The 26,564-nt window shown below is 60.0% G+C and overlaps 1 protein-coding gene across 1 annotated transcript; it reads right to left on the bottom strand.

Moving 5' to 3' along the window:
- Nucleotides 1-516: 516 nt before the first annotated feature.
- On the bottom strand, nucleotides 517-26,564 carry RTN4R (reticulon 4 receptor). The gene is made up of 2 exons (XM_045815191.2): nucleotides 26,299-26,564; nucleotides 517-2,203 (listed from the first exon to the last, which is right to left on the bottom strand). Exons 1-2 carry the CDS (start codon nucleotides 26,318-26,320, stop codon nucleotides 804-806), a joined length of 1,422 nt encoding a protein of 473 aa, XP_045671147.1. The 5' UTR covers nucleotides 26,321-26,564; the 3' UTR covers nucleotides 517-803.

The raw sequence follows: 26,564 nt of genomic DNA, 5'->3' as shown, positions 1-26,564 counted from the left end.
TCGGAAGGGAGGGGCCTGGCCTCACCCACTCAGCTCCCCGCAGGGCCACCCTGTCTACCCGCACGGGGCCACCCTGGGACCATCCCAACCCACATGGAGCCGGGGGTAGCTGGGCGGCGCCAGCTACGGTGGAAGGCTGGGAGCCCCAGGGACCCTGGGTGGCAGCAGAGCAGATGTCTCCGCAAAGGCAGCCTCAACCTGCTCTTGTGGGCCTGGTGCATGGTCTGTGCCGGCCACACACCTCTCCCTGGACAGACACCGCTATCAACCCCACTCACATGGAAGGTGGCTAAGGTGCCCGACGGACTAACGCACGTTAGTCTTCATGTGGCTGGGGTGGGGGGGCAGGGGCATGACACATCCCTGGTGACCACCACGGGTGCCACTGGGCTGAAACGGCAGGCTGCAGCAGCAGGCAGCTCCCTTCCCATTCAGGGCTTCCATGTGCCTGTGACTGGGGCGGGGCTGCGCCTCCAGGGCCCACATGCCTCTCATTGCCCACAGCACCCCAGCCTGAGAGGCCACAGCTTAAGAAAAGATCTCTTTATTCCACGTCGTCCGATATTTTTACACAAGTAAAATAAAATGCATATCTCTATATACCGCGATCCGGGTGGGAGGTGGCGTTCTGGAACAAACGCTGCTGCCGCACCCTGTAAACATGGTGGGGTGGAGATGGGGTGGGCGGGCGGACGTGTCCATCAGGGAGGGCCTGCCGCCTGATGCTGGCTGGCGGCACGGAGGGGACCCCGTATGTACACACACACCTGACTGCTGAGAAAGGCGTCACGCTCGGTGGCTGGTCAGCAGGGCCCAAGCACCGTCCACAGCACCAGCGCAAGGCCCAGGGGGGCCAGGCTGCAGGTGAGGCTGGGCAGGGCGCCCGAGCCCTCCACATCACCGGCCCCGCCGCCCCCACCGCTCGCCTGGCCCAGACGGCACTGGCTGCGGGTGCGGTTCTTGCGGGAACAGCCTGGCTTCCGGCGAGGGCCTGTGGTGGGGGGCCCTGGCGGCTCGGAGCCCTCCGGCCGCATCCCGCTCAGCGGTGGCTCAGCAGAGCCGGGCAGGGTCCCGAAGGGGGAGTCGTTGATGTGCCGAGGGCCAGAGCCGTTGCCTGGTGGGCTGTCGCCAGATGGCACACGTCCCTTGAGCGCATTGCCGGCCGAGGCTGGGCTCCCAGGCTCCAACACTGAGGACTTGTCTGCGCCGTCCGGCTGGCAGCACTTGGGCAGCCCCAGAGGCTCGTCGTCAGTAGGCCAACCGGTCCGGATGGGACGGGAGGGCCTGGCAGCCACGGCGCAGCCCTCCAGGTCAGTGGCGGCCAAGCGCTTGAGGTCGCGGCCGGCCAGGTGCGGCGGCAGGCTGCAGGGCAGCTCAGACGAGGAGCCGCGGAACTGCTGCAGCCAGGCCCAGAGCGGGCGGGCCCGGCAGTCACACACCCAGGGGTTGTCATTGAGCCGCAGGTACTGCAGGGCACGCAGGGGCGCCAGGGCCTCTGCAGGCAGAGCCGAGAGGTTGTTGGCAAACAGGTAGAGCGTCATGAGGCGGCCGAGGTCACGGAAGGCATGCGGGTGCACGCGGGCCACGCGGTTCTGATGCAGAAGGAGGCGATCGAGGCTGTGCAGGCCTCGAAAGGCGCGCTCAGGCACGCTGGGGATGCGGTTGCCGTGCAGGAAGAGGTGCGTGAGGTTGCCCAGGTCACGGAAGGCGTCATCAGGCAGTGCCTGCAGCCCGTTGTCCTGCAGGTAGAGGTACTGCAGGGCGGTCAGGCCACGGAACAGGCCAGGGCCCAGCTCCTGCAGGCCGCAGCGGTCCAGGTGCAGCGTGTGCAGGCGGCTCAGGCCGTGGAACGTGGCGGGGTCCACAGCACGCAGCTGTGCATTGTCGCTGAGGTCCAGCTGCTCGAGAAGGGCCAGGCCGGTGAAGGCAGCAGCATCGATGCGGGCCAACGCATTCGAATGTAGCCACAGGATGGTGAGGTTGCGGCAGGCCCGGAAGCCGGCAGCGGGCACGTGCACAATGCGGTTGCCGTGCAGGAAGACGCGCTGGCTGGCGGCCGGGATGTCAGTGGGCACGGCCTGGAGGCCCTGCTGCGGACAGCTCGTCGTCACCTTGGGCTCGTTGTAGCAGACACAGGCACCTGGGCATGGTGCTGCCACCCGCCACGCCTGCAGCCACAGCACCCAGGCCAGCAGCTGGCTCCCTGTGGGCAGAGGAGAAAAGGTGGTTATAACAAGCAGAGGGCCCTGTGAGGCTGGGGATCATGCTGGAGCCAGGCTGGCCCCTGGGATCAGTCCTCAGGAGGGCCCTGAGCTGGCCGCGGACATGCTGTCACCCCCGAAAACTCAGGTGCTGTGATCCCTGCTCCACCTGCCACACGGAAACTACTTAGCTAAAACCTGCCGCGGGAGTTCCCATGCTCCAACAGAGCAGCCTCACCTGCAGACGCCCTGTGCCGCCCCGCCCCGCGCTCAAACGCACGAGCTGACGTGCTCGCTCCAGCCTCTCGAGGTTAGCTGGGTCACTACCAAGGCCCATTTGAAGCCCTGCTGAGATGGACACTCATGCCTGCAGACACCTGCTCAGTACCCCAGCGAGCGCCCCGGACCTGCCCACCATCCCCGTCAGTCTCAGCACCACCCTGGCCTGCCTCCTGCCCCACCAGCCCGTAGGCCCGGCCGGGAGAGAGGCCCTTGGTAAGCACTGAGGATCAGGCCGGCTGAGCTCACACAGAGCCGAGGCTCACTCCCGGGCCTGCCAGGCAGCCGACTGCTGGGTTTCCGGCGGTTTCTGCGGCAGCTCCTCCTGAGAGCTCCCCTGGCTGCAGCCTGGGAGGGGCTGAGGCTCAGACCCTGTGCCCTGTGCGGGTCCCCTGCCCGGGCTCCTGGAGCCCCTGAGGCCCCACGGCACACAAAACTGACAGGCACCGGAGGCTGCAGAACAACTCCGCTCTTATAGGATCAGGAGCCTGGGTGCCTGAGGGCAGGCAGGTGTAGCCCTGCCCGCCCTGTGTGCCCTCTCCAGACAGGCTGCTCCCTCCACCACACATCCTGACTTGGCATGGAACTCCTCCTGCAGGCTCCTCCCTTCGGCCTCATTCTCTGCTTGATCTCCTCCCTGGGTGAGGAGCTTACTCCTTCCCAGCCAATCGATGCCTGCACAGTTCCTCGTACCCACCCCCCACCCCCACCATCTCGAGGCCAGACACACACAGGGCCTCACCGAAGACCTGTACTCCAGGGACACTGTATCCACGCCAGTCTCACCATCAGGGCCACACACCCCAATACGAAACTCACTGCCTATCATCCCACCATTAGAGCCCCCTCTTTGAATGCCAAAGGTTCTTTCCTCCTTCAGGAGTGAGTCTATTAAAATGTGAATCCCCCTGGGAGGGTTATGGCTTATCAGCTAACACTTGAGTTATCAGCTAACACCTTCCTTGACAGCTAACACCTGCATTGACAGCTAACACCTTTCTTGGCAGTTAGCTAAGAGCAGGATTCTGCAGACAGGGGGCCGGCTAAGTGCTGGGGCTGGAGCCAGGTGGGAGGAAGGAGAGGCCCATGGGCCAGCTTCCCCCACCCAGAACTGTGACCTTGGGGCCCCACCACTCGTGCTGGGGCCCTCGCCACACTGGCTCCTCTCTATCTGGGCCAGTGTAGATGCATGCCCCAAGCCCAGAGCCCTAGCAAGGCCAGCATGTCCAGTGGTCATGAGGAGTGTGCCCTCCTGGACTCTGGTCCCCAGGATAGGAACCCACATCCTGGGGCTCATCTGTCCCTTGCATTCTGTCAGTGTATGGGGCTGGGCCATTTGTTAGCCCCGGGGTGGGGGTCCACAGAGGGAGGCCTGGTCCAGAATTCCCCGAACCCAGGACACTGCCCCCTCCCCCCCGGCTGGCCATGCATAGGAGGCTGTGAGGGGGCCCCTCAGCCTGCTGTTCTATTTAAACTGCTGACATCTTCTCCAGGCTCTCTCCTTACGGGGCTTCTCGGAAAGTCGGGCCTGATTACGCCAGCGCTCACCAGCGTCTCACCTATCACCGGAAGTAAAACAGTACTTCCTGCCCCTGAGGACTCACGGAAGAGAAAGACGTGGAACAGGGTGGGATGGGGGCCCCGGGTACTCACCAGGCTGGGCTCTGGACCTCACCACCACAGATGGGCCACGTCACCAACCAGGCAACGTCACAGCTGTGCCAATGTCATCAACCGCTCCCTGACACAAACTGGGCCACGCCACCAACCAGGCTATGTCAGCAGCCACCCATCGTGACCACACCTGCCAAGTCGGAGCTGTCCAGTGGCTGCCAGGCCCGAAGCCGTGGTCTGTGAGCTCGGCTGGTGTCAGGTTCATCTGACTTCACGAGAACTAGCTGCTCCTCCAGCCTCCAGCCCTCCCCAGCCTGGGCCCCCAGGAGGCCGTAAGCCACATGCTTGGGGTACACCCACTCTAAGAATGGCCCAAGCGAGGCTCCAGGGCTGAGCTACGCCATGGGGGTAAGTGGCAGAGCAGCTGTGTGGCTCAGCCCTGCTGGGAACCCGGCATCAGGCGCAGACACGGCTCCATTCCCGCTGAGCCAACTGCTTTTCAGAAACCGACTTCTGAGGGTCGGTCCCTCCACACCGGCCTGCTGTCAGTGCAGCGGCCAGTGGTGGGCTCTCTCCTTGCTGCAGCCACGGTAATTGGCTCCAGCCTGGCCCCCCTTGGGGCCTGCCTGCTGGTCTCCATGGCAACCCCTCTGCTGAGCAAGCAGAGGGGGCATCTTTTTATGAGATAATCAAACCCAACTTTGCGGCCTGTGTTCATATTCACAGCAGGGGCCCTAGGGACACAGGAGGCCCTGCCAGGTTTCGGGATGGTGATCCCTGACCCCACCCCAGGAGCTGGACCCAGTTACTCATCTGACCCCTCTGCACCCGAAAAAGTGCCCCTCCCATCTGGTCCCCCCCATCCTGTCCCCCAACCTGTCCTCCTAGCCCATCCCCTCAGCTGCACCTCCCACTTGTGCCTAGCCTCACTGGGTTCCTGTTCTCAGCGAGCATTCGATACCAGCTCGCCTCCAAACACATGGCAAGAAAACAGCCCTGCCACAGCGCTGGCTCACATGCAGACACCACAAGGCACACTCCCACACCAGGCCGCCCGGCCACCTGAGCTGCACACAGGCCCAAACCTGTCCCTCGCCTGCCCTCCCTGGGGCTGACTCTTGCCTCTTCTTAGGCCTCAGCTCAGAATGGCCCTGTCAAGGGCCTTCTCCAGAGCACTAACCATGGAGAGACGCACAGGGTCATGGGAGGGGCTACCCCCTTAGCTCAGGTCTGTCTCAGGAGTGGTAATGGCACAAAGGCCACCGTTGGGGAAGGACTGGCCACTCCTGCCTGGGAGGCTGTGCAGGGAGGCAGTGACGGGATGCCGCTCAGGGCCTCTCCCGCTAGGGCTGCCCGACGAAGCAGGACTGACAGCTCACGAGGCCCTGGAGCCCAAATCGCATCGGGCCTGCGTGTGGTCCCAAAGGGCAGCTGCATTGCTTACCCTGCCCCATCCTCTGGGCGGCAAAGGGCCCAGGTTCTCCTTCCCGGTCACTGCAGAGTGGGGGGGGGGGGGAAGGGGAGGGAGGAGGAAAGGGGAGGAGAAGGGGGGGAGCCAGGAGGGGTGGGAGGCTTCTGGGGACTCGCCAGCAGCCCCAGGAGCCAGTGGGTGGTCGGGCAGGCGGCTGCTGAGGGCAGCAGCTCGGGGGCAGGCAGTGCCAGAGGCTGCAGGCGCAGGGGAGGTCTTTGGTGTGTTTCCTGGCCTCTACTCCTCTCGGGGGTCCCCTAGCCTGGGCTGGGCTGAGGTATGCAGGTGTGCAGCTTCCCTGAGGTCCTACGGGATGCTTCCACCACCGCCTGCCACCCCGACCCCATGAGGTCATAGATACAGCGCAGGGCTGGCAGGCTTGGCTGCCCGGAGCACTGGCTCAGTGCCCTTGGGCTTCCCTGCTGCAATGGGGTAGCAGAAACACCCTATTCAAGGGGCAGTACGAGAGTCTACCAGTTGGCATAGAAGGCATGAGTCAGAGCTGCATGAGGATGCATTTTCTTTATAATATCACATGTCCATTTTATAGATTAGGAAACTGAGGTAGAGAGCAGTTAAGCCCTGGACTGCTCCCACTTGGAGATGGTCCAGGAGGAAGTGTGGGAAAGAGAAGGGGCCACAGTGCTGCCCAGAAGGGGCCATGTCCAGCCAAGCCTGTCCAGCCAAGCCAGGAATGGAGCCCAGGCTGCGAGGGCATAGGCAGGCACCGGGGGTACCTAGCTCCCTCCTGTGCCATCTGTGGCTGGGAGGGGACATCTCCAGGGAGGCTCTGAGTTGCTGCCTGCGCCCCCCTCACCCCCAGGAGACTGGAGTGAGTAGGCTGGGGTTGGGGCCTGGGCAGCTGTAGCACAACCAGGACATTGGTCAGCTCAGGACCCTCTTGATCACCGAGAACGTCCCCAGAAGGGTCACGTCACAGACCGCAGTTACACCGCAGAACAAGAGGCCACAGCTCAGCACACCAAGGCCAGAAATAGCTCCAGGCAGGGGTGGGGGGCCGGTGGCATCCACACATCAGAGGGTCAGGGCACCCCAGCAGTGCTGTACTCACTCTTTCCTGTCCTGTGCCTGCTCCCCGTCCCTGCCAGCCCTCCACCAGTGATTGGCTCACCCCCACCGTCCATCTGTCCCCTCCTCAGTCTTCTCTACTTCCTCACATTCACCTCCCACCCTCTGTCTGTCCTGCAACCCATGGACACGCGCAGGAGGCAGTGTGCCTGCCCTTGACTTTTCCTAGGCCCCTTCCTTGGCGCCAGGGAGAGGAGGCTGGCAGCAGCTCCCAGGGGCCAGACCACCCCCGAGAGGGCCTGCATCCCCTGGGGGTGTGGCTGCCAGCCCCTGCTGCCGGTCATGCCCCTCAAGGCCCCGCTCGTTATTGATCTTCTTGGGGCAGTAGCTGCAGGGGCAGGCCAGGTCGATAACAGGCAAGGTCACCCGCCAGGGAAGGAGGGCACTGGACCCAGGGCTGATCAGTTGCAGCAGGCCAAGCTGCAAGCAGTGAGGGAAACTGAGGCCCAGCATAGGCAGAGTGAGTAGGGGCAGCCTCCTGGATGCACTCAGTGCACGGGAGGACTCGGGGCCAACAGAGGTCTACTGAATCCTCCTGGGGGCCTGTTTTATTTTCCTGTTTTAGAGGGGAGGAAAATGAGGTTGGGTAGGGGAAGTCACCTGTTCACAGTACCAGGACTCGTAGGATTCCCAGCCCCATGGTGTCTAATCACTAAAGGCCTTGCTTGGCACTAGAGAGTTAAAGCTCCCCCGTCCCCACCTTACCCAACCCCGAAACCCAAGCTATGTTCCCCCTTAAAATTTCCAGCTAACGCAGCACCTGGGAGGGCCCTGGGTCCCTTTCAAAGCCAAGAAACCAAGGCTGCTGGGGGAGGGGGGCCTGGGCCTCTTGAGGGCTGGAGGTCTTCGATGCACAGCTTACACTAAGGGTGTGTTCCTTTTTTTTTTTTTTTTTTTAAGATTTTTTTATTTCATTTATTTGACAGAGATAGAGACAGCCAGCGAGAGAAGGAACACAAGCAGGGGGAGTGAGAGAGGAAGAAGCAGGCTCGTAACGGAGGAGCCTGATGTGGGGCTCGATCCCATAACGCCGGGATCACGCCCTGAGCAGAAGGCAGATGCTTAACCGCTGTGCCACCCAGGCGCCCCAAGAGTGTGTTCCTAAGGGGGTACCCCATGATAGGGGCCGCACCTGTCAGCATGAGACCAGTCCCTGGCTTGGAACACTTACAATCAAGGAGCAGGCTGACCATAGGTGGTCACCCTGCTACATGGCATGTGCCATGTGGGGGATTTAAGGGACCATGGAATCCTGACCTGGCCCCAGACATCAGGGGGACACCAGGGGAGGAACACCCGAGCCCATTGCCAGGGTGGGTGTCCAGGCAGACCGTCTGATGGGCGGGATCCTTGGCCCTGTAATCATGCCTTGGGAATCCATCCTTGGCCAAGGCTGGGCTGCTGGACCAGATGGCTCTGGAACCTCACCCTGTCCAGCCGGTGTTTCTACCTGATGCATCTCCGTTGGCCCCCACCACAGGGAGCCCCACAGTGGGGGCTGATGATGTCAGCATCTGGAGGCTCTGTTCACCTGAAAACCCACCCAGGGTTCAGGACACCCCCCCTCACTCCAGGGATTCAGCCAGCATCCCCTCCCTCACAGGAGGTGGGCATCCCCTACCTGCCCCTCATCAAAACCACCAACAAACACCCACTGCCTAGTTACCTGGGGAATCTGTCTCCACAACCACTCATCAGTTGGTCCCTTAACTAATTCAATCTGGCGGCCAGTGTGGGCTCAAGTCCCCAGAGGATGTTAATGAGGAATCAGCTGGTGGCCAAAATGACCCTGCCCCACCCCAGGGGGGCAGCTCAGGAATGGGGCACCCCCAGTGTCGGGACCTGGGACCTGCACTGCCACATACCTGCCACCATGACCCCTGCCTTCCCTGACCCCTTCTCACTGTCAGCTCCTATCCAGGACTGGGTACCAGCCCCCACCCCAAAACATCCCACCTCCTCCCAGAACCCTGCATCTGATCCTGCCAGATGCTGACCACCTCTCTGAGGCCCAGAGCATCAGCCTCCAACAGGGCAGACACAGTGCAGGAGTGCACTCTTCGGTGCACTTATAAGAATGCACACCTGGGGGGGCGCCTGGGTGGCACAGCGGTTAAGCGTCTGCCTTCGGCTCAGGGCGTGATCCCGGTGTTATGGGATCGAGCCCCACATCAGGCTCCTCTGCTGTGAGCCTGCATCTTCCTCTCCCACTCCCCCTGCTTGTGTTCCCTCTCTCGCTGGCTGTCTCTATCTCTGTCGAATAAATAAATAAAATCTTTAAAAAAAAAAAAAAAGAATGCACACCTGGGGCACACGCTACAGGAACACACGCTCAGGGCGCATGCTACAGAAACACGCGCTCGGGGCGCACGCTGCAGGAACACTCACTCGGGGCGCACGCTGCAGGAACACACGCTCGGGGCTCACGCTACAGGAACACACAATAGGAGTACACTTCTGGGCCTTTGGCTGCCAGAGCCTGGGTGGGTCGGGGCACTGTGGGTGAGTCGGCCAAATAGCAGAGGCTTGCTGTGATGAGGTCAGACAGACACGGGGAGCTCTTGCCAGGAAGCAGGGCTGCAGAGGGTCTGCTCTCTTCTGCGGTGGGACAAGACAGGAGGGCATGTCCTCACATGCTCTGGAGCCCTTGGCACTTGTCACCAACCTCGGCACCAGCCATCACCAACAAGGCAGGCCAGTGGCCTCTGTACGAGTGGGATTTATTCTTCTATGCAAAGACAAGTGCAGGTCTCGGGAGGCCCACATTCCCTCGCCCTCTGGGATCAGCCAGTCCCGCCCTTTCGGCTGTCTGCCTCAGATCCTGAGGGAGCAGCTGGATTGCAGCCTACCTGAACTGTCCCAGGACTGACCAGGGCAGTCAGGCCTTGGGAAGGGGTGTTAAGGATGAAGGGTGCTCAGGGGCTTTGTAACTAAGCTGGGGTGGTGGGAGAGTAGCACCTGCTGAGACCATGGAGAAACCCAGTGGAGGGTGGTGAGAACCCCTGGACAGAGACAAGTGGGAAGGGCCATGGGGTCTGGCCCTTTCCAGGGGACGAGAGTTTCCAGAGATAGTGATGAGATCCTCCCATTTGGGTCACCACTGGCCAGGGCACCATGTCCAGGTGACCAGAGTGAAACCCTTGTCTGAGCCAATGGGTCCTCATGCCTCCTATTCTATCAGCATCTGGCAAACCAGCCCACCAGCCGCCACCTGTTTTTGTAAATAATAGGTTATCAGCATATGGCCACACCTGGGCGTTTATCGTGCTGCTTTAGCACTACCACGGCTGAGTGGAGTAGTACCCCCACACGGTGTGGCCCACAGAGCTGAAACCGTTCAGGATCTGGCCCTTTAGAGAAACAGTTTGCCGACCTGGCTTGTGATTAGAGCACACAGAGCACCTGCTGCGCATGGGTATTGCCACCCTCAACCTCACCCTCACCCTCACCGTGGCCCTGCAGAGGTCACTTAAACCCCCACCTAAAGAAAAGGAAACCAAGGGTCAGAGAAGGCCACTGTCCTGCTGAGACCACACTGCTGGGATGGACAGAGCCTGATGGCCTCTCATGGGGCTGGAGGGAAGGTGACCCCCAAATCGAGGGTAGGTCAAAAGAAACACAATGATTTTGCTAAAGAGGTTGTTGAGGGGCTGGTGGCCAAACATGCATTAAAGAGGACACTTAAAACACTGACGAACAAAGCTGGCTGTAAGGAGGCTGTCTTCAGGCACTGGGGTGGTGGGCGGAGGCCCTCATCCACATGGCACCAGCCTGTGCTTCAGGAAGACAATCTAAGGAGGGGGGTGGTCTTGGGGTCTCTGGGCCACAACTCCCTCCATGCCAATCCAACAGCACCAGAACCCTGTGCCCTCCTCTTGGGGCTCTGTGGCCAGGTCACACTGGGGGCAACCCTCTGGCCCACTACTACCAGCCTGTCCACTTGGGCTGGGAGGAGGGGACATGGCAGGTCAGGTTTGATGCCCTTCCCAGGATGACAAGGTCCAGGCCTCAGCTGACAGATCTTCCCATTTGAGAACAAAGAAAAAGTAAAGGTGGGATGACTCTGTCAGAAAAGGAGAGAGACACTGAGTGTAGGGGCCTCCTTGCAAGTAGGCTTCCCTGGACCATCCCATGGACCTCTGGCCAGAATCTTGAATGGAAAGAGTGCTGTAGAGGCCCATGATCCTTGTCACCAATACCACCACCATCATCATCACACCAGTCATGTGTAAGGCCCTCAGATCACAGGCAGCTCAGAACCAGCCTGGGACCAACCTGGGCCAGTCTGGAGTGTAGCTAGCCTCGCACAAGGGTGGGGAGCTCCAGAAGTGGGTGAGCAGCAGGCCAGTGTGGGGTGGACATCAGAAACCTCTGAGCAGGGTTGTGACCCAAGGATGCCCACTCCGGCATCAGTACCTTGAGGTTGCATGGGGCTGCTTGGCCAAGCATGTCTCCCATCAAGGCCAGTCAGCCCACACATGGCCTGTGCCAGGGGACAGGGAGGAAGAGGGGAGAGATAGGGCCTTTGGCCTCCCTGGGACTGCTCAAGGCACAGACTTCTGAGGTCTCATGACATCCCACAGCACAGCAAGGGGATGACCATCAAACCCACTCTTCAGAAAAGGGCATGAGGTCTAGTGAGGTGAGGTGACCGTGCATACCAGCTGAGGCCAGGGGACAGGATCTAAGAACCCCTGCCATTGCCCCAGGTGACCAGAGCAGGCCCTGAGCCCTAGAGACCCATACAGCAGAGGGGCAACTGTTCCCGCCACAGCAGGCCAGCTGTTGAGCACCCCCCCACCATGCTCTGGGCCCCTTGACTTCCTACTGCCCCTTATCCTCAGCCCAAACTTGTTGTTCCCTGGGCTAGTGGGCCCTGGGGTCTGGTCGTCCCAGGCTCAGATGTGGGCTCTTTAGCCCTTCGTGGAGTGGCTGGGGAAGCTGCTGGCCAGCTCTGGGTCTGTCTCAACACCCATGACATGAGGATGACAGTGGGCTAGCACCAGCCTTTCCAGGGCCCTGAGATGCCTCCAGCTCCATGGCTGGTGTTCTGCCTCCCGAGAGGACCTTCGGTCAGCCCCATCTCAGGTGAGGAACCCAGGGGGGTTAGGCCTATAGCTCAGAGGTGGCATCCCAGTGCCATACTGAACACTGGCACACTCAGTGGGTCCCTTCCCTGCCCACCCACCACCTGTGTTAGAGACAAATGCTCATCCCCCCTCCTCAAGAGCCAAGATGATGACGATGAAGTATGTGTTAAGAAGGGCGAGGACCAGGAAGATGGGGCTACTCCCCCGGAGAAACACCCAGAGGAAGTGTCTCCACCATGGGCTTCTGGGGGTGCTCAGGGTGGCTCCTGCCTGATCACCCAAAACCTGCCAGTTGATAAGCCCCACTCTCAACACTGCTTCCCTAGAACACATGACCAGAAAAACCAGGCATCTGGAAAAGACTCTAATGCAGACAAGAGAGAAAACAACTCTAAAGGAAGCAGAGACAGTGCAGGGAATAGATAAAAATTAGGGGAAAAAATCTAATCAGTGTCCTCTCAGGGATAGAAGGAGATTTCAAACAAGAACAGGGTGCTATGAACAAGGAGCCATCAGAAAACAAGAAGAGTACCTGGAAGTTAAAAATAGAATTACTAAAATTACAAAAAAAAAAATCAATAGAAGGGTTGGAAAACAAGGTCAAGGAAGTCTTCCAGAAAGAAAAACAAAGAGAAAGAAAGAAAAAAACTTGATGAGATTCAGAAGACAAATATAGGTCAAATATCTGAGAAAACAGAGAAAATAGAGGAGAAAAAAGTTATCAAAGAAATAATACCAGAAAATTTCCAGAGCTGAAGACCCAGCCCTCCACTGGGCAAGTGCCCACATTCACAATGTGATTTCAGTCCCCTGGGGGTTCAAAAGAGGCCTGAAGCTCCCAAGGGGAAAGCATTGTGGCATCAGACCTCTCTACAGCACACTGGATGCCAAGAAGATAACAAAATTGCAATGGCTTCAAAATTCTGAGGGACATTATTTTCAACATGGGATTCTGGATCAGGCCAATCTAGCTTGAATAGGTTTGCTAACATATGAGGACTCACAGAATGATTCTTCACTGTAAATTCCTTAGAGAGTTAGTTGGGGCTGTGCGTCAGCTAGAACTACGATATAAACCCAGAATGAGGAAAATGTGGGGCCTAGGAAACATTGGGTGATGATGGAAGTCCTGGGCAGCTATGAGGGGACTACAGCATGCCTGATCCATGTGGGGACAGCAAGACAAAGGTCTGGGGTCAGACCTCCCTGGAGTTAAATGAGACACCCAGTAGAACACCCGAGGTGGAGAGAAAGCACATGAGGGTGGTAGATGGGACAAGGGAGAAAAGACAAAGTCAACTATAAACTCCAGGGAAACCAAAGGCCATACGAGAGCAGAAAGGTCACCAAAATAACCCTTGCTCCTCCAACCTGTGGTGGGGTGGTGAAAGGCATTTATGTGACCTGGGTTGGGAAACACTGGTTATGAATTTAACTGATGGTAGTGAGATAACCACACCGGGAAGTATGCTAGGGGGCTGGGGTAGGAGCCACGGAAATATGAAGGCAACCACTTGGAAAAACAGGGAACAGAGCAACAGTGGCTGCTTTCAAGGAGGAATGGGGTCTGGGGCAGAGCAAACCAATTCTCAGACTAGCCCTAGATTGGGAGTAGGTTTTAACTTTGAGCAAGATATGGTTGACCATTTTATCTTTTCAAAATGACTGTATACTTGGCACTGAAATCTCAGAAATAGAGATAAATAAAAAAGAGAAAATAAAGTGTATCTGCCTGAAGGTGGAGGTGAATGTGGTTTAGACGCGGGCATCTCTGAGGTGCAGGAGGAGAAAGCAGGCCTGCGGTTGCTCGAGCAGCATCTCCGTGGCCCTGAACGAAGCTCTTTGGCACCATGCTCAGCCAAGGGTCACCGAGGTTGCTCCGCCTCTCTAGGGACACTCCGGGCTCTCGGCTCCAGAGGCCTCTACAATTCAGACACTTGACAGGACAGCTTCTGGCCTGAAAATTCAGCTGTGTGCTCAGACCTTCCACACCTGGACAAAGCCCCACCGCAGCTCCTTCTCATCTCTGCCCAGTTCACAGACCTGAGACCCCCACTTCAGAATGAAGACCCCCAAGAACAGGGGGCCCAGCAGGTAAACCTGGCAGGGGGCTGTGTGCACATGGAGCCTCCAGTGTGGGGGTCTGTGGCCCCTGGGGAGGGCGTGCTCTGACCTTGACTGAGCACAAGCAGGCTTTCCTCGGCTTCAGTGAGAGCCCCAGTTGCGTTTCTGCCACCGAACCCGCGGCGCACAGGCAGGGGCGACGTGAATAAGTAATTGCTCTTTTATTAACGAGTGATAAATTATTCCTATATGATTGTGTGTGATAACTCTTCCTTATTTGAAATCAATTTGGGATGGAGATTGTTGGCGGCTTCTCACCAGTGAGGGTGGGAGGACCAGGCGCCACTGCCTCCTGGAAAAGCAGGTCAGTGTATTTCGGCTACTTCCTGAGGCTGATGTGCCAGAAGCTGGCATGTGGAAGGGGGTTGGCTGCCTTGGGGGGGGTGGGGGCTAGGGAAGGCGGCCTTATTCCTCAGCACCTGTCCCTAGGACCCGGGAGGGGTCAGTGCAGGTGCTCCAGCCTCTCCCTACCTCCAACACCTGCCGGGAGCTCCCAAAGAGGCCCAGCCTACCCCCTAGACCCAGGGCACATATGTACCCTGGGCCAAAGAGGGGTCAGGCCGGGGGAAGAGCCCCTGAAAGCTCAAGCCCTGCCCCCATCCTCATTCCCTCCTCTCCCAGCTCAACACATGAGGGTCTCTAGTGTAAGCCTAGACCCAGGTCAGACAGACTTGCCACCCCCCCCCCCCCGCGGTGCCCCTAGCTGGCTGCCAACTCCCAGGGGCTCAGCGTGCTTATCTGCGGATCTGTGGGCAGAGCCGCACACAGCAGGCACTCAGTAACTGCTGAACAAAAGTGAGAAAGACTGCACTCCCCAAGTTCCCCCTCACATTGACCCTGCAGCCTTGGTGGCCCCACAGGGCCCGGGGAGCCCCATGAAGAGGAGGAAGCAGATGACCAGGGAACAGGGTGCCTTTGGCCCACACACCAGAGTAGCACCCCTTGCAGGAAGCGCCTACTTAAAACTCTGCAACCCACTGGTCAGGCAGTCGCTGCCTCCCTCCCAGGCCAGGCTGCAGGAAACCAGGCTGTGCCCACCTATCCCCACTCCTGCTCCTCCCCAGCTGCCTCCCTGCCCCCCTGGCACGGCAGTTACAGGCCCGAGAGGCTGGGGCACCTCCTAGCTGAGCCATTTTGCCCAGCTCAACTCAGGAGCCACCAGTGACCTTGCCTCTCAGGTCTCCGTTGGTCATCTGTGAAATCCCCAGGGGTAGGAGCATTTGGTGGACCCACTCCACCCACTTTGGACCCTGACACCCGCCACCTCCATCCACTGCCAGGGCGCCCATTTCACCACACACCTCGCTGGTCAACTTAGCAGGTCTCCGCGTTGCTAGCTTCCTTCGGTTGCCCCCCATGGGCTGTGGGCTCCACGGGGACAGGACCACAGCTGGTGACCAGCACACACCCTAAATGTGTGTCACACATGAGTGTAAGAAATGTCCATCACTACAGACATGCAAGTTGCAGACTTTGCAAGGCTGTGGGGACAGCATTCCCCGAGGACCTGCAGGTCAAGGAGAGCCCACGGGGTACGCACATCCCCACGGGGGCGGGGCAACAGCACCCCGAAGCCAAAGGCAATTTCTCTTGCGTTATAGAAATGTTTCTGTCTCCCCCAGATTCCTATGTTGAAGCCCTAACCCCCAATGTGATGGTATTTGGAAGAGGGACCTTGAGAGATGGGGACCTAGATGAGATCCTGCGGGTGGGGCCCCCCTGATGGAATTAGGGCCCTTCTAAGAAGAGATACTGCAGGGCTTGTTTTCACGCGGGGACGTGCGAGAAGGTGGCATCTGCAAGCCAGGAAGAGAGCTCTTACCAGAACCGGACCGTGCCGGCACCCTGATCAGACTACCCGCCTCCAGAATGGTGAAAAAATAAATTTCTGTTGTTGAAGCCACCCAGTCTGCGGTATTTTGTTATGACAGCCTGAGCTGACTAATACAACTTCTTTCTTACATCTTTGATATATCTTTCCAGATTTTTTTACAACACACACACCAACCGGTAAAATCAGAAATGGTTTCAGCTTGGTTTGTTTGGTCTCATGTGCCAACACTGGATGAGGCAGCCCTGCCCTGAGAAGGGTGAGTGAGGCAGTACTCTTGCAGGGGGACCCCCCTTCTAAGACCCGCCCATGCCATGGGGTCCCTGCCCACCACAGCCAGCCCTGCAGGATGGTTCGAGAAAGACAGGGCTTTGGTGTTGACTCAGCCTCTCTGGGGCCTCAGGCAGATCTTCCAACCTCTTGGGACCTGTTCCATCACCTGGAAAATGGGGATAACCAAACCTACTTCCAGGGTATGGGGAGACCACACAGCCCACGCAGGGCTGGTGCACAGTGGGTACACTGGAAATGCCTGGCTCACCGTGGAATCATCTCAGGGGTGCCTCATGTCACCCCCAGCAGGGACCCACTGTCCCCACCTGACAGAAGGGAGGTCAAGTCACAGCTAGAAAGAGCATGCTCATGCCTGACCGAGCCTCCCTCCAGCTCCGACCCTGGCACGTGCATTGGACCCTATGGCTCCCATGAGCCTTTGCTCAGGCTGCTCCCCTTTCTAGAATGCCTGCCCTATTCCCAACACTTCCCCTCAGAAGGGCTCTTCTCAGAGTCCCACCATGCCAGCCCTTGGAGGCTAGACCCTTCCCAACCTGTTCCCCTCCCACACTACAACCTTGCCTGTGGCGTCCATCCTCACTCCTGCCCCCAACGCTGGACTCAGCTCCGATGGGGCCACTGAAGGGAGCAGGTGAACGAGCAGAGCCCTGGAGTCTGGCCAGGGTCACAACTCGTGGGCCCCTACGAAGGGGTACTTGGCAGGGGGAAAGCATCAGCGAGGCCTGAGGGTTCTTGTGTGAGTGACTGGGCCTTGGGGCAATGTGGGGATGGTGAACTTACCAGTGCTGGTGTTGGCCACCTGGCAGGGCCTGAGGGTGAAGATCTGGAGCCCCTCACTCCTAATTCGCACCACCTGCCCTAGAAACATAGTGCACGCCCCCCCGCCCCCCCACCCTCCGCCGGTCCCCTTGTCTCTGACAAGGAGGGTCATGCCTATATCAAGCTTCCTATGATCTGGAGCGGGGAGAGAGTCAGCCATGGCATTGGGGAGGGCTCTGTAGGGGCACTGACGTGCACACACACACACACACACACACACACACACACACACTGCCACCACCCGCCTCAGGCCACCCTGGGGACTGGGCCGTGGCTCCAGCAGCAGGTAAAGAATGGAGTCCATTAGGGCCACCATCTGTCTTAGCGGTGACGGGTCCTCTCGGTGACATCCAGGAGGTATGTAGATGGAATATCTTTATGGGGAGAGTTTTTCTTTTGCCAATTTTTGAACAGGAAGCCAGACACTTGTCACACCTGTCCCCGTGTCAGCCTCTGCCTGACATAAATTGGGGCTGAGGCAGGGAGATGAAAGACAGCCTGGACACGGCCGGTGTGCAGGGGCCACGTGTCATATGGCCGGGAACACACAGAGCAGAGGGGCTGGCCTCCCGCTGGGGCTGAGCCGGGAGGAGGGCATGCCACTGCCCACTCCACCCTGTCCTTCCAGCCTGAGATCCCGCAATTCCCCCCCTCGGCTCCCCTCTTGACCCCCATAAGCTCCTCACCTAACTCCCCTCTCCTCCTCCCCCTGCAAAACGGCCTAGGCCCAGCTCAGCAGCCCGGGCCACCCGGCCTGGAGTTTGCTGTCCCAGAATTTCCCGGCTTCTGCTCCCACCAGGAGCCACCCACATAGACGAATAGCTCTAGTGCCTCTTTAAGACCTAGGGCCAGGGTGACCTCAGGGCGGGGGCCCAGGCTTCAGAGTCCTCACCACACCCCCACTAGCACTTCTGTCTCCTGGGAACCTCATAGGCTTTGGGGTATCTCCCTGCGCCCTACGGGCCCTGGGGGCAGAATGTGTCACAAGAGTCTAGGGGTCCCTGCTGCCTAACACAGGGCTGGCCTGAAACTAAAGGCTAGAAAATACTTCACCAAGAGAATGGAGGGAGAGACAACTGATCCTCAGGGACCTGCCCAGATCCCTCTCCCAGCCCCGACCCCCAGGGTACATCTTGGGGCCTGGCTAATCCCATTGAGGGTGGGGAGGGTCCTGCCCAGGGGATGCTGGGGGACCAGCTGCCAGGCCATACTCCAGAACCACACCCAGGGCCTCCCTCAGCTCCTCCATCAGTCCCTGTCGTGTGGGGAAGTCCACCCATGCCGTGGGGTGAGGAGTGTTCACTGCCATAGAGATAGCGGCGGTCCTGCATCTTCCTCAGATGGCCCTGGGGGTCTTGGCCTCAGCCCCCAAAGAAACCTAAGAGCCCAGTTGCCCCCAGGCTCATAGGCCACTGCCTCACACAGCTTCATCCCTTAGGAGGCCCCATGGAGCCTGGGTGGGGGCTCGGCAGTGGTGTACCTAGCTAGCACTATGCTCTCTAAGGAAAAGGAGGGGGCTGAATGTGTCCTGGGAGAGCAGGGAGGCCTCAAGCAGGGCGGCCGAGGGAAGTGGACAGTACAGAGCTGTGGGAGGAATGTGGCAGGGCTCTGGGGAGGGTGGGGGCAGGGCAGAGCACCAGGGCCCACTCGCAGTTCCTGCCTGGGGTGTGCTGTGGATGCGGGTGAAGGCCTGTGGGAGCAGGTGGGAGAGCTGGGTGTGAGCCTGCTGTGTGACCTTGGGGCCCACAGCCCTTCCAAGACTGCTATGATGTGATACCCAGCCCATTCTGGTGGCTGGCTAGGACTAGCCTTTCTCTGTAATTCTGATTCCAGCCACGTCTTTGGGGATGGGAGATGCTTTTGGGCTGGAAGCCACACTCAGGGGGCAGATGGCCCAACCTCCTGCTGCCTGCACCCCACCCTGCCCAAAGACCATGGGGCACCCCTTCCACTGTAACACAAAGCTGCTGCAAAGTGAATTGTGGGCGCAGAAATCTCCACACTGGGAAGGCAGAGGGACCTTGAATTTCCTTCTGAGTCAGTATGGGGTGACCAGGCCCAGTGCCCAACTGCCCCAGACCCCTGCTGGGACTTGGAGACTCCTCACCTTATGTGGGTCCCAGACACCCCTCCAGACTCCCCTGCCACTGGCCCTGCCTGGACTTCTGCATATCCCATCCTCAGCCCACTGCAGCCTCCCAGCCCCACTCCTCACTTGGCTCCCCTTGGCATGAACTGATATGTCACAGACGCCCCTTGGGAAAGGTAGCAAAGACCCTCATGGCAGGAGGACTGATAGGGGAGTGGCAGGCCCAGACAGGGCCTCCTCCTCTGTGCTCCCGTGGCTCAACAGAGTCTTCTGCTCCAGGCAGCACAGTGGCCCACACACGCTTCTCTACCCTGCTGCCCGAGTTCTACCACAGACCCCCTCAGGGCAGGGCAGCTGCGAAGGACTTGGGAACCCAAGGGGGCCCCTGGAAGGTGGGGGCCCCATGACCCACTGAGGGTCTTGGAAAGCCCATCACCAACCTCTGTATCCATAGGAAGTTCCAGCCTAGGGAAGGGGGTCCCACCTGAATGGGACAATCAAGCTCCCATAAGGGGCTGGGCCTTGTGGGCAGCATTCAATGTTGACTCCCCCTTCAGAGTCTCCTGTGTGACAGAAAGACTCAGAAGGTGAGTGACATACCCAGGTGCTCAGCTGGCTCTGGGCTAAAGCCGAGAGGGTCCCAATGCCAGACACTGCCTGCCCAGCCTTTGCCTGGAGGGCAGCCCCCACAGGATGGCATCTCTGTCTTTCTCTAGACCCATGCCTTTGCTCATGTGAGTTCCGGAGGGGGGCTGCCTTCTTGCAGCCACCTTGGGCAACTGGCCTGCTCCTGACAACCAGCAGCCATCCCCAGGGCCAGGACTGCCAGCTCCTGCATCTCTTGGGAACTCATTCCCCATGTCCCAGTGCCAGGCTTGGGCTGGACTCGGGGACGTGGTGATGGGGAGGCAGGCACAGGTGTGCATATTGGGTGCTGAGACCAGGGAGCTGGAGGCCTTCCCCAGTGAGGATGGAAGAGAAGATTCCCAAATGAGACTCCCTGGCCCAGGCCCTGAAAACAATGGGGGCTCATCCAGGGGTAGACGTGGGAGAGTTTAAACAGGAGGAGCCTGGCTGGCAGGCAACATGTTTTAGGAAAGCATCTCAGCGCCTGAAAGGAGGACGAGATGGCAGGCAGGCAGCTGTGGGCATCTGTGGCTATGGACCTGGGAGGGGACCGGCCCATAGCAGGCCCTCACTGAGGGATAAAAGGTGATGGGTTTCCCTGGGGCCCAGCTTGACATTGGACGTGCCTTTGGGGGTGGGAGGCAGCCAGGACCCTGGGCCTTGGGTGTAGATATTGGGGGTGGAGGGGCAGGTGGTACAGGGGTGATCAGCATCAGACAGACTGGATCTGCGGGGCCTGTTACTCCATTGGAGCAGAGCTACACATGCAGGGGAAATACATGTGGGGCAGCCTAGGGGCCTGAGACCCCTGTTCAACTGCATAGGCCTGGCATATAGCAGGGAGGCAAAAAATGCTTGCTAAGCAATTGCTGGGACCTGCGGGCCACAGCAGAACTCAGCAATGGGCCAACCTGGGCCTCAGAGCTGGCCTTGCTGGGGTGGGTGTGGAGGCAAGCAAGTCTGGGGGCTCTGGATTCCCAGCTGGTCTTGAGCCCCCGCACCTCCTTGCCTTCCATAGTCTACTCACTGTCCCTTGCTCTTTATGGAGCACCTACTGTGTGCCTGGGGCTGTGACATGATACTGGGAGCCAGCCGCCTAGCCCCCATCTCTCTCCCCCAGAGCCCAGTACCCTACATACCTCAGACTCGAGCGTTTTCCCACCCACAAAGGCACTGAACCAGAAGCACCACCTCTGGTCAACAGCCGTGGATTACGGATGAAGCCTCCGGTGACCAGGAAAGGGCGGGTGCGGCCCAAGGTCACACAGTGAGCCGGCAATACACGGGCTAATCCAATGCCTGCCCAGACTTCGGGATGGGGAGACTTCTGGCAGGTCTCTGAGCCCGCCCCATCTGGGCCCTGGCAGGAGGTGAATAAAGGCAACATCTCAACAAGGTCACAATAGCTGGGACAGATGGAGGACACGGCGCTGGGCCCAGGCAAGCGAGGAGCAATCTGAGAAGGCTCCCTGGAGGAGGTGAGGGGCCCAGAGCCCTGCCTTGGCCCGAGCCCCTCAGCACTCCACCCCCTTCCTCGATGGGCCCTTCACCAGCTTCAGCCCCAGCCTGACATTTCCCGTGACATTTGCTGCAAAGAAATAGAGTCATAAACCCAAAGGTTAAATTTGCACATTGCCTCACACTGCCAGGAGAAGTGTGGTCCCTCCACCCACCAGGTGCTGTGGCTGCAGGGTTTGTGTAGGATGGCCCACCCATCCCTGGAGCCCTGACTGGGGGCCTGAAGGTCTCCCTCCCAGGCCATCTGAGGAATCTCAGTCACTGTTGCCCAAAACAGTTTCTGGGCACACCGGTCCCTGAAGTGTGTCACACAGGGGTGACCATCAGAGGCCCTGCCCAATCTGCTTGTAAACCTGAGGCCCCGAGACACCCTGTGGTAAAGGAGATCTGTCAGTGCCACTTAACCCAGCCAGTCCCATATTTGCTTGACCACGAAACCCTTGTTCAGTCCCTATCAACATTCTGTAGAACTTTGATAACGTGGCATGTGACCCGTGGTGGCCAGTTAGGAACGCCTAGGTGCTGACCAGAGAGCAGAGGAGTGCCCCCACGGTGCTGGGTGGGCTGTCTGGACAAAGCTGGGTCAGCTCCTGGCACCCCGGGCCCTCCATTTGGTCTCCCTGCATCACCGCCGGACCAGCTCCCTGTGCCTGGGCCCCGACAGGGCTCACAGCCTGCCCGGCCCACCTGAGCCAACCCAAGCCCCTGGCCTCCACCCACACAGCCCCTTCCATGGCCCCTCCAGGAGGTCTGCCCATAGCCCTGCCTTTCAGCGGCGCTTCCTGGGCCTGGCTGCCCTGTTCTGGGGGAGGGGGTGCTCAAGGCTGTAGGATGGTGCCGCATGGCCCATCCTCCACCCTCTCTCAGCAGGGCAAGGCAGCGGGCCCACGTGGAGACAGGACTGTCAGGATGCTGCAGGGTGAGGGCAGATGCTGTGTGAAGGGGGCAGAAGAGAGGCAGCCGGAAGCCCAGCTGCATAAAGGCCATCCCGAGTCAGAATCCTGATCAAAGCCCAGAAGCAGAATCCACCACTACCAGTGAGAAACTGGACCCCAGGTGAAGGAGCGGCCCAGGGAGCCCACCCCATAAAATGTCGGGAGGGGGTGGGGATCAGGGTCTGCCACCTTTGCTTTGGGGAAGGGAGTCTGTGGCCAGGCCCTCGGGGTGGCGGGGGGACTGTCAGGGCCCGCAGTGAGGACGCTGGGGGCATGTGCTGAGTGTACCTCCCTGGGGGCCGGCTGCAGGACCACGGACAGCACGAGAAGCCAAGGCAAGTTCAGATAAATAAATTACGGCGAATCCTCAGGAAGGGATTCCACATACACCAGTAAACCCATGATGCACAAGAATAGTTCCCGACGTGCAAAATGTTTAAAATACAGCGACAAAAGAAGAAACTGCAGCACACACAGCACCCGGCTGGGCCCACACGCCCCAGTGACGGTTCAGGGAGCTGCAGCGGGTGTGGACGACGGGCCCACCCTCTGGCTGCGCTTCCATTTTTAGCTCTGTGACCACCTATCCTTTAAAGCATTTGGTCCTATAAACTCAGGAGGGCAAGGATCACATCCCTTTATTTGCCTGACTCCAAAGAGGGTCTGACAGGCTAGGAACAAATGAATGAGTAACGAACGGGTGTCTGAGTAAACGGATAAGGAGCAAATGCAGTGTCCAGGATGGGGCAGCTGGGCCACAGGGTGGGGGGACACTGAGGAGTGCCGAGGTGCCTGAGGGGTTACTTGAGAGGGTAGGTGGGGGCGCTGGGGGCTAGTGCCACAGCACAGCTGAAGGGACGGGGTAGAGGGGTTTGGGCAGCCAGGCCGGCTCCTACGGACCTTGAGGCCCAGTCCCTGGGTGGCCACCAAGGGACAGGCAGCCCTGCCTGGGGGGTCAGGGGTCAGGTCCACCAGGCTGGGGGTGGGGCGGCATGAACTTGTTAACCAGGCACAGCCAAGAGCCCTCAGGAGCCCCACAACAGGGCCCAGGGGCAGGAGTGTCACACTTATACACACTCCCCTCACACACTCAAACATTCGTTCACATACCCATTCACTCATTCCATGCAATTCACTTATTCACCGTGGAACTCCTTCCTGGTGCTCCTGTTCTCCTAACCCCTTTCCGGCTGACTGAGGCTCTGTGGAGACTCTCTGGCCAGAGGCCCAGGAGAGCAGGAAATGCAGCCCCGGGGGATGGGTTCCTTCTGCTTGCACCAGCCGGGACCCTCCTGGTGCTGCACCAGCTGCCACAGGCATCCGTGCCATGAAGCCGTGAATTCAGGCCGGGGGCAGGGAGCAAGGAGGGGCTGGAGCCAAGAGGCAGCACTGGCCACGGTGAGCACAAGTCCCCCGGCCTGGGAGCAGCAGAGGTTGGAGTCCAGAGAGCGTGGGGGAACCAGGGCCACACACGGCCAGCCCCTCAAGGTCTGTCACTCGCAATGAGTAACAGCAAACTCACATGGCTCTTGGGCCAGCCCTCGGGCTCCTCAGACAGCAAGACTTCCTCTTCTGCCTTCCAGAGCCCCAGCACATCCTGTGGTGGGGGGGTCTTCTACAGACACCCCCACAAGCCCTCTTGCTTCCTGAGACACACTGGGCCCTCTCCCCTACTTTTCATCCGCGACCACAGGGAGAGGGCCAGTCCCCGCTGCAGGACACCCGGCTCGCTGTTAATCCTCGCTCAGAGAAACTGAGGCTTGAGTGTTCTGCAGGCCACCTCCCACCTTCTGCAGGGCTCTCACTTCCTGCCCCCCAACTGTCCATCACCCCTTTCCAACTCCCCTGTGACCTTTATGTGCCTTTTTTTCCCCAATCTGCAAATAGGTAGAAAAGAGGTCCAGTTGTCAGTGCAAGGGTTCCAGGAGGACTTCCATTTGTGGGAACCACTGCCTGGGGTGGTGTGTGTGGAGGGGTGATGTTTTGGGTGTTTTGAAGGCAAAAGCACTGGCATCAGAACCCTGTGGGGACCTTGGCCTAGAAGTGCCCCCAACAATCCATGCGGGATGCCTGATTACTGGCCCATGTCATGGGTGAGAAGGCTGAGGCACACAGAGATGAACTGTCATACCCAAGGTCATACCACCTATGGGTGGCTGCGCCAGGACCCAAATCCAGGATATTCTGCTATCCCACCCCCAGCAGCCAGGGTTTATGAGCAGCCCTCTGCCAGGTGGTAGGGTGCTGACAACCGCCTGGCTCAGTCTGTCCCATGGGGCTTGCTTCTCCCTCACCTTGTCTGGCTTAGAAAAGAGGAGTGGCCAGGCCAGCCCCTCAGCCTGTCCTGCCATGGGGCCCAACTTCCAGCCCACCCCTCTGTTTCACCCCCGCACACTCTATAAGGATGACCCACTTGTCTCCATTCTATAGACAAGGACATCGATGGGGACCAGGCAGTATGGCCCTGTCTCTCCAAGCCCCGGCCCAAGGTCCTCCTCACTATAGTGAGGGTGGGTCACTAACACCCTTACCTCCGTGCCCCACACAACACCTGAGGCAGCTGACATACCACAGAACACCTTACCAATAAGTCTCCTACCATGGAGAGACTGAGGCCCGAGGGCAGGGCCTTCCTGAGGTCACCCTGGGTCAACCTCAGGGCGGGCACATACCTGGTCCCCATTGGGCTTAGTGGCAGTGACTACAGAGCATGGAGGAAGGGTCTGGTCTGTCACTGTGTTGATCTCGAGGTTTGAAATGGGTCTTCCCCGCCCAGGTGAGTCCCAGCCCCCATCGGCCACCATTGCTGCTGCACAGGGGGAAGGGGAAGAGTGGCTGGGAGCCCTCTGGCCTCACACCTTAGCCTGGGCTCACTGAATTAGCTCCTCAGCACACAGCACACACCCGTGCCTCTGCTCAAGATTTGGGTAAGACCTGTTCACAGCCTGTCTGGGCATACAGGGGCAGGCAAAGAGACACTGGAGGCAAAGACACACATGCCGATGTGACCACAGGCACACACGGCCACAAGTGCAGAGACACACACACGTGCAGAAGCATACTGAGTCTCTCTCTCTCTCTCTCTCACACACACACACACACACACACACACACACACACACACACAAAGCCCCAAGGGGCTGCGAAGGGGAGACTCCCAGGACACGGGGGTAGGCAGACAGAGGTGGGGCCATGCTCCTGCACCCGGTTTCTCGCCCCTCCATCTGTGAGCTCTGGCTGCCCAGAGCCTCCCCCTCAACACATGTGCATGTAGGCAAGGGAGCGGGTCCCACTAAGAAGCCTCAGCATGTGCCAAGTGTGGAGACCACAGCAGGCAAGCTATGTGCATGCATGTGTGGTGGTAGGCGTGCAGGCGGGGGCGAGGACATGGATGTGCATCCACAGCATGTGTGCGCGTGCACACTGGGGCAGCCTGGCATGCGTGTGCACACGCGGTGTACAAGTGTGCAGCCCTTGTAGACACGTGCACGTGCAAGGAAACGTGTGTGCCGCCTGCGGCACGGTGGACATCAGCAGGGCAGTCTGGGTGGGCACCAAGGGGCACCCTCCAGGCAGGGCATGCCCAACTTCCCTCACAGGAGGTCACTCCCCACACCCCTCCCTCAGGACCTCGCACCAGGTAGCAGAAGGAGTCCCATGAGGGTTGCCAGGGAGGGGATGCTGCGAGCCCCACCACTTCTGGAGCCTCTTAGCTGAGCCCCCAGGGGCCCCTAGGCTCGGGTGGGGGGTTGCTAAGGCTGCCTCTTCTCCTCACCAGCCCCCCGGGGGGCAGCTCTGGGCCAGCCCCGCCCCCCACGCCCTCTACTGTCGACAACGCCCCCATTCATCCCGCTGCGGCCTGACCCCAGAGAAACCAGAGGTCCTGAGCGGAGTCCTCCGGCCAAGGGTGGAAGCGACCGGATACCCCCACCCCTGCTTGGTACCCACGTTTCTGCAACCCTGCTCATTAACCCCTTCGAGGCCGGGGCGCTCCGAGGCTGGACCCCGCCCTTCCAGCCGGCAGACCCCACCCCGGCCCCGGCCCGGCGTCCGGGGCCACACGGCCCTGCCGCCCCCGGCCCCGCCGCCGCGGCCAACTTTCTTGGGAAGCGGCAACTTTTCCTGCTGTCTCGGGCTCCGCCCTCCGGGGACCGGGGCGCCCGCGGCCCCAGCCCGGCGCGGCACTGCGGTGGCCCTCACGGCCGCCCGGTGACCCTTCTGCCTGCCTCGGCAGCCCCGGCCTGGCCCTGCAGCTCCGGGAGGGGCCGCCCCCACCGTCCCCACCCCGCCGGCCCGGCTCGGGTGCGGAACGGCACTCACCTCCGGCGGACGCCCTCTTCATCTTAGGGGTCGGGCGGGGCGCGACGGGGACCGAAAGTCGCTTCGGGGCCGGCGCCCGTCTCCCCGCGGCCGGGTCCGCATCCAGGCGCTGCCGCTCTGGCCCGGCCCCGGCCCGGCCGCGGGACGAGGCTGAGCGCGCTCCGCTCCCCCGGTCGGCTGGGCTGGCGGGGCCGCTGGCGCGGAGGGCGAGGGCGGCGGCGGCGCAGACTGGCGAGGCGCTCGCGGCGCGGGCCGGGAGCGGATGA

The sequence above is a fragment of the Ursus americanus genome, chromosome 30 (genome assembly GCF_024610735.1).
Source record: "Ursus americanus isolate L20-20 chromosome 30, mUrsAme1.1.p, whole genome shotgun sequence".
Classification (NCBI taxonomy): domain Eukaryota; kingdom Metazoa; phylum Chordata; class Mammalia; order Carnivora; family Ursidae; genus Ursus; species Ursus americanus.
This window is presented reverse-complemented; position numbering and strand designations above follow the sequence as displayed.

What these genes read in the sequence shown, in the direction of transcription:
- RTN4R (XM_045815191.2), bottom strand. Translation starts at nt 26,320, where the DNA reads ATGAAGAGGGCGTCCGCCGGAG. An exon ending in GAAGAGGGCGTCCGCCGGAG is followed by an intron (nt 2,204 to 26,298) that starts GTGAGTGCCGTT and finishes CTCTGCCCACAG; the next exon opens with GGAGCCAGCTGCTGGCCTGG.